The sequence below is a fragment of the Pyrus communis genome, chromosome 10, assembly GCF_041283825.1.
Source record: "Pyrus communis isolate YQ-2024b chromosome 10, ASM4128382v1, whole genome shotgun sequence".
Taxonomy (NCBI): domain Eukaryota; kingdom Viridiplantae; phylum Streptophyta; class Magnoliopsida; order Rosales; family Rosaceae; genus Pyrus; species Pyrus communis.
This window is the reverse complement of record NC_142574.1, coordinates 1,231,657-1,239,519: the sequence shown is the minus strand read 5'-3', so window position 1 is coordinate 1,239,519 and position 7,863 is coordinate 1,231,657. Positions and strand designations below refer to the sequence as shown.

The following is a 7,863-nucleotide window of genomic DNA, read 5'->3' as shown; positions in this document are numbered from 1 at the left end:
AATTAACTGTAAATTTCTATTTAGATATAAAGAAAGGATACAATATCTTTATATTAGTATTTTTTTTTTTCACGTGACTTAAAGGCTAATAATGACAAAGAATACGTGAACACAATTTACGCTTACACCTCAAAACTGCAAACCAAAAGCCATCCATAGAACAATGCGTGAACCCCAATTTACACTTTCACCTCAAAACTGCAAACCAAAAGCTGTGAGTTTTGACTGATCACCCAAATCTAATCCCCCGATTCACAATTATATCTACTTCCTTCACACCATGGTTCTCCTACAGCCTTCTATTCCACCTAAGGTTAATTTCATGGTGCATATTAATTAGTGGGAAAAATAATTATGAGAATTTTAAATATAAAAGAATGATAAAAGATTATATCTAAGATTTCCATGTGATGAATTTTGAGTAGATTGGAAGTGTCATTCAGCAACGTCCAGTTGGCAATTTATACTCCGCACAAATTTTTCTCTTCACGGTTGTGAATTGTTACTTCCGTTTGGCCCCATTTATCTTTTATTGGATGTAATTTGTGTTGTAACCAAACTGGGATAACCAAAAACTTCATAGGGGCAAACTTGCGATACACCCAATCTACAACAAAGAAGCTGTACATACTAGTACTTATGTATATGTTTGAGGGTGTATATGTAATATTTCATTAGCTAAATCCTTTGATGATGTAAAATAAAAGTAAAATAATACCCATGGTTCAAGAAAATTGTGGTCACTAAACATTTGATTTGAATCCACTGGTAGAGGAAAAAGTACAACAAAAGTTCAATGACCACCTATCGTTAAATTAAGATCGAACAATGAATGACCATAATTTCTTTGGACCACGGAGTCCAGGAGAACATGACTTTGTAAAATAAAGAAACATGAACGTGGCCTCCAAGTCCAAGTAACCCTAACCCTAATAAGAAGGGAAAAAAACCCTCGTACTCCCCAATCCTTAGAGTTGCGTTGTATCAAAAACAAAAAAGTCTCACCAAAAGCTGAAATTGGAACAAGAAACCACTGCTGTAAATCTACACTCGGTTTCTCACAATATCTTAAGTACAACTACATGAATACAAGCTGTATGTATAAAAGAATAGGAAGATCTTGGTATTGGCATGTTTTTAACAAGGCAAAGTACATGTTATGTTAATTAAGACCTACGGATATCTGGCTTGGTTAGCAGAAAAATTGGTTTTTCTCGGCGGTTCTTATCGGAGGGAGGGTGGGAACTGCTGTAGCCTCCAAATTTATGGGATACGTCTTCCCTTCAGTTCTGACCCCCACAAAATGGTAAACAAAAGGCCATCTCGCAGCAACAGAGGGTTGATTCGGTGATCCCACAAGCACGTGTAGCAATTTTTTATATTACAGCAAGTGACATAAAGAACACCCATATACATCCACAACCACTTATCCACGTCGGTCCTCAAATGCTAGACATACCAGAAACCGAAACTCAGATGGCATTGCTAGTACGAGCTAGTCTCTGAGCTTCTTCCAAGTCCTTCAAGAACCTGCATTTGCCAGCGAAGAAATAATTGAAGCAGGGCATCTTGTTTTAGACAATTTCAAGTAGCTACAGTAACTAACTAGAATACCCTCTAATTACCACAGATAATTCAAGACCTCCAAAGAAAATGTACTAGTATTTAATCATCACAACCTCCCATTTTCCATAATTGCTTAGGTGTAAGTGAATGCTTATTTATCATGTTCTTGAAAACTTCTAGGAACTCAATTTGTAGAAGAATTGGACCAATACAAACAAGTAGGGCGACACGAAATAACCCAAATGAGTGAATATTTATCATGCCAAAACTCTGAAACTTACATCCAACATAAGAAAGGAGTGATATCAAGTCGGACCACTAAAAGACAGTTTTAGAAGTGCGACAAGGTAAACTTCTTTTTCACTTATAAGTTTATTATGCAAGTATTCCTGCATAAATTACAACGGTGACCTGAAACATACCTTTTAGAATTGAGAATCACAGAACCACCAAGTATAAAGCGAATTCCAGTATTCATAGCATTTTGTAAAGCTACACAACGAGACTCCTCGTAAGTTGTCCCCCCAACAATGAAAATGACCACTTCTTGAGGCCTGTATGGAGATCATAGGCGTAATTTAGAATATTAATCCAAATTATTGTATTTTTCTACCCTCGCACCACGACAAGTTTCATAGATTAATGTAGTCTGTGGGTCCTTAGAGATTAAACCAGACAAAATGAAGTGGGTAGACAGAAACAAGGTCGGGTAACTTGAGAAGAAAAAGAAAGGTACGACCAAGCAGCTGATAATTAAAACCAGTAAAGGCTTATATCCAAGTCATTTGAGATGTCTAGGAGAAACCAGCAAGAAACCTGGACACTAACACGGAGTGTTTGAAATTATGAAAATTATGAACTGCGAAGCAATCATGAAAACCAGTGCTTAAATTTAAGGTCCTTTAGACGGTCATCCTGTCTACAGAAGGTAGTATGGCCTCAATGACCTCCAAACTTGTCCGCAAGCACTGATTTCATGTAGAGTGATTCTCTTTACACCCATTAGTATTCTCTGGACAACCAAATTTCTTCTGACACCCATATAATTAATTTATCTTTCTCTGGACACCCATAGTATTTTATAAAATCCCACTATTAACCTCGTTTAAAATTTAAAAGAGAAGGATAAAAACTGAATAATAAGAAACAAAAATCATGATATTAAACCGACAACGCCATCACTGGCAAACTATGCCGTCAGTTCCTAAAAAACAGTAGCAATAGTGTACAAAGGTTAAGTTCTTAGTTTATTTGGAGGAAGAGGTCGAAGAGAAGGTGGGAACAAAGACAAAGTTTTGGCAATCAGGTACCTAGATTTGCAGAACAGCCTGTGAGGATTGTTCAGCGGAAAGTTTGGCGACCACGGATATGCAGGACGGGTGTGGGTGTTGTATCGACCTATGAGACTCTTGCAATTCGTTCCTCTGATTTTTAAGGATCAGATCATATATTTGACAACATTCGTACCCTTGGATCTTAACATGTAGGGTTTAGGATCTTAATATGTTAGCTTCCATGATGTCCCAGCAACCTCCCTGACCCCTTTTCCTTCTCTCTTTTTTAATTGAGGCCTTTTTGACTTTTTAAATTATAGTTTCCTTAACAGTAATCTTCAAAATCATGTAATCAATCATAATTTGGACTTTTTGGTCATTTTGTTAAAAGGATATATTTGTCCTCAAACAAATTTTGTAAATTTGGGTGTCCACTGTCGAGAGACGAATTTTGGGTGTAAACAGAACCACTCTTTCATGTATCTCACTAGTAAACTCAACACTGAAGAATGAACTGTCATTAAGAAGCAACCAAGAAATGGGCTCCCGGCAGCATGCATAGCATACAGGTTTCAGGGTGCAGGAGCTTCATTTCAATGTTCCTCGAGGTTTTACTCTTGGAGATATGAAATTCCCAAAAGTAGTAAAATTATAACTTAAAACTGACTTCCTGGGGAAAGTACTTCAAAATGAAATAAAATAAGACTTCAGAGACCAACCTGCCCTGCTGGAAATGATTTCCCACAAATGGATAATCCACATCTCTCAGCCGTCCCTTGCTGATGCTTTCCATAGTTTGGAAGAGAAGAGGCTGGTGTTGTGTGTACACATTCTCAACCCCCTACAGCATTTAAGATATTATCTATAAGCTTATAAAGCACAACCTATAATATGGAAAGAGTGTAACTTTCCCAAACAAACCTTCAGCCCACGAGCCATGTTACGTGCAATGTTTAAGAAATCTCGATTTCCAAAAAGATCCCCGGTTCGCTTATCCACACCCGCTTGCTTCAAGAGAAACTGGACAAGCTGTAATTCCACAATAGACAATTTATTAAACCCGTGAAATAATTTTGGAAGCTAAAATAAAGGTACATTAGAAGCATAAGGTATAATTGCTGCTCTTATTGAGCCTCCCAAAGAAGGGTCAATCTCCAAAACAATTGGATAAGCAAAACTAAAATAAAAATCACCATCACCAATGATCTAAATGAAGGTAGCTGTTGAACTTCAAGGGTCAGGCTTTAGGAATTAAAATTTTCCACTTAAACACAGATATGCGACCCCACTCCCTCCCAAAGAAAAATGAAGGAAAAAATGACATGAGGTGAAAGAATCCAAACAAGGAAGCTATCTTGATTACATTACCCCAGGCTTGTACTTGGGAGACTTGGATGACAGTTTGTTAAATAATTGCATTAGTTGCACAGGACTCTCCTTCTCATAGCGTAAGGCATACAGCATGACAAGACGTAGGCGGTCAATATCAGATACACTTTCATTGTTTAATAGATTTGTCACCGCCTGCAATGTACATAGGAAAAAGAGATGGTTGCTTCTGAATTCAAATTTCGATGATGGTTAAATAGTTGCTATCTCAAAGTCAATAACAGAACAAGTTATGGTACACAGAGGAATAAAGAGGGTAGAGAGAATGTAAGCGAAGTTCAGTTTCATTTTGCTTATTTGAGAAATATGTTGTTTTAGTTTGTACCTCAAAAGCTGCCACCTGCCCACCATTGCAAGCCAACTCCTGTTCTGTCTGTGAAACTACCATAAGTTTTCGCTCTTCAACTAGCTTACTCATTTCTGTTACCAGTGCCACATGCTTTGAAACATTTCCGTGCATCTTTCTGTACTCAGGGTAATTGTCAACAAACTTGGCCATGTCCTCTGCATTAATAATGAATTTACACAGTTAGTTACCAACAACGGTTCCCTGTGGGGCTATGCAACAGTTAGTAACTACAAGTCATGACTCTCAAATTTTCATTTTTGCATCCTACGAACCTATCGTCTGGATGTTCTGGTTACTTTTTGAAATTTGCTGAAATTCATCAACCAACTGCTTGATGTTCATCCCAATATCACCAAAGTTCTCATACATGTTCTTTTTGAAAAAAGCATCTTGTTCTGATGACAGCACAACCTCCTATGAGCATCAATACCATATGTATTTGTTTAGCAAGAAAAATTACAAATACAGATACTTAAAGTACTCAGGGAAAACAAAACTCAACCTGTTGATCCTTTGGAAAATTTCCAATGTTTCGTAAGTCGACTTTGTTGTCTTGAATACCAATCAATTCGTGAACCATTGCCTGAAATTAGATTAATAAATGAGCTCTGTTTATATTTCAGATGATTTTGTCCCATTGTAATTTCAAAAGCAAGCATCAAGATGACACAATGTCACACATCCAGTAAATGTTAGTCGTGACACAATTACCTGATAAGTCCACTGATTCAACAATGGGGTCACAGGATCATCCCTCCTATCAATTACCAGCAACAATGGAGAAATTTCTGTTCGTCTGAAATCAAAAAGTCCACTTTCCTGCTGGTACATCAGCTTCTGTTACATACCCAAAACGCAATATCAGTTTCCCTGTACAGACTTTCATGGAGAGAATCTGCATGCTGTAAAATCCACTTTATATGGCATACAATATGCATAAAAAGTTGAGCATATAGAAAAAGAGAGACAGGAGAATACAAAACCCTGATAAAGTTGACATTCAAAATAGTACTATCAATACAAGCCCACATACAAAACTTTTTGGAACATATTATACGTACTGCTGTTTCCTGCGCAATCCTTTTTGCAATATCTGATGTTCTTTGATAACGAATAACTGGTCTTCGTTTTAATGCCAAAAAAACAGCTGCAATTCCATCAACTACTTGATCACAGAAGCGCTGTAAATTTGAATGATCCACAACTGCTGGGAGCATATACATGTGATTTGATGGCATATTCAAAGTGAAATGGTAAGGATCAGTTGCAACAAAGTCTGCATAGAACTCCTGCAAGACCAAGATAAACCTAATATGAAGACTGAGAAACTAAACCCATATGTACAGTTTCATGGCGAATTTTTTATTGTTAAGTTTAATATTAGAATGGCATAACCACTATGTTACACAAGAATTTATTTTTTCTTTATCTTAAAAGAGAACTTTACTGGAAATTTGATCTGTATAGTCATGCATTAGAACAGGGATTTATTATTGTTAGTTTTCGGTTGAAGTTATTACTATTAGTTCTTAAAAAAGAAACAAGGATTTAACAGAAATAAAACTGATTCCAACCAGGCAGAGCACAGAGTAACTATATTCAAACAAAAACAATATATTTTGCATCAACTTCCTTACAAAAGCGAGTGAAACAAAAACCATGCTTCCACATAATACTATAATAAGCTTACTTGAGATGTATGTTCCCGTTACGTGAGTCCCGTTCTTTTGGTTACTAGGTGACCCCAGAATGGTCCCTCACCCTTGGCTTTGATAATAAGTTTTGAGATTAAAACATTAAATGCGCATTCATTTCTTATCCAACCTCAATATCAAATCGAAGGATGAATGACCATGCATTCCTTGGTCACTAGGTGACCAAAAGAACATTTCTCTGGCTGTTAGTTACAAACTTACTACTTATGATGCATTTCTCAAATTGCTGGCATCCCAAATAAAATTGGAAGTCCAAATTCAGTTAGCAATGTGCATTACTACATACATAAATTTTCCGATAATCGTAACGAACATGCGAGAGAGCATTTGAGTGAATGATGAATTACCTGAAGCTGCTGTACAACTTCATGCTCATCTGAATCAGCTAAAATATGAATCTGGGTATCCTTCAATATGTTGGAGAAAACTGTAAAATTCCAGAATGCCAAGAGAAATAAGCTCCAAATATTATCTGGGTACCCTTCAAACACACTCCATAACCAAAATAACATCAAGAAACATCAAAACTTACAGAGGTGATACTCTCCGAATCGAGGAGCGACCAAGTGCCGGCGCAAATACTGTATATTCTCTGAAGTGGGTGCAAGGAAGTAGACGGCTTTGAGGTGAGACATGGATTCTCTGGACTTGGAAATGGAGTCTACCAATTCCACCAGAAACACTTCCTTCTGAAGAAGCTCGGATTGCGAATACGCCACGCTGACTATACTGACCTACGCCACAATCAATCAAAACAAACAAAAACAACCCATTATTTACTCGATCAAAATTGCTTCAGAAAAATTTTGAAACTTTTCGAGAGTGGAAAGGGTTGTTACCGTGTGGGAATCGAGGATGAGAACCTTCATGCCGGAGATGTCCTGCAACATCCGACTCAGGTAATCCCTTACGGCCGAGACCAGCACCATTTTCAGATATACGGCTACGATCTGAAGCGGATGATTGTGATGATGATGCGTTCAATTGTGTGTAGGAGAAGAAAAAGTTGCAGATCTAAGAAGACGGAGGGGGAAAGGGGAAGGAGGAAGAAGTGAAGGACAGGTCCCTAAAACGCGCCGTTTTCCTTAATATTTTCCTTTTCTCTTTTGCAGTGAGGGTAAAAGTAAAAATAAGCCTGAACTCATCCTTCGTCAGTTTTCTCATTTTGTTAGTGAAAGGTTAAAATGTGACTTTTATAAAAGCATTTTTGATACTAAATTATTATAAATGAGGAGAGTGTTAAACCTATCTTATTTTGGAGGCTGATTGTCTGCCATCCTGTTTGGTATCCTTTTCATTCCTTCTTATTTTGTGCGGTCATTGTTAAGTTATATTAATTTTTTTATAGAGATAATAAAACAAAAAGCAATAAGAATATAAAATGTTGATGTGGCTTAACCGTGACCGCACAAGTAAGAGGGGATGGGAAAGACACCCAAACAAGAGGGCAGACAATCTGCCTCCTCCTATTTTCTTATTTTCCCACCCCACTTAAATGTGAAAATTCCATTAACAACTATGTCCTTTTAGAGAACGACTGTAAGGACCAAAACAATAATCAATTGTATTT

The 7,863-nt window shown here is 37.1% G+C and overlaps 1 protein-coding gene across 2 annotated transcripts; it reads right to left on the bottom strand.

Moving 5' to 3' along the window:
• Window positions 1-1,017: 1,017 nt before the first annotated feature.
• Window positions 1,018-7,443, bottom strand: LOC137729114 (vacuolar protein sorting-associated protein 45 homolog). Of its 2 annotated transcripts, XM_068467944.2 has the most exons (13): window positions 7,133-7,443; window positions 6,826-7,027; window positions 6,641-6,720; window positions 5,640-5,867; window positions 5,290-5,415; window positions 5,081-5,161; window positions 4,851-4,992; window positions 4,555-4,733; window positions 4,209-4,364; window positions 3,762-3,869; window positions 3,560-3,681; window positions 1,989-2,120; window positions 1,018-1,530 (listed from the first exon to the last, which is right to left on the bottom strand). In XM_068467944.2, exons 1-13 carry the CDS (start codon window positions 7,220-7,222, stop codon window positions 1,473-1,475), a joined length of 1,704 nt encoding a protein of 567 aa, XP_068324045.2. In that variant the 5' UTR covers window positions 7,223-7,443; the 3' UTR covers window positions 1,018-1,472. The 2 variants fall into 2 exon arrangements, with proteins under 2 accessions (XP_068324045.2, XP_088534370.1); XM_088678244.1 differs by lacking the exon at window positions 4,209-4,364 and having other exon boundaries at window positions 7,133-7,353.
• Window positions 7,444-7,863: the final 420 nt, after the last annotated feature.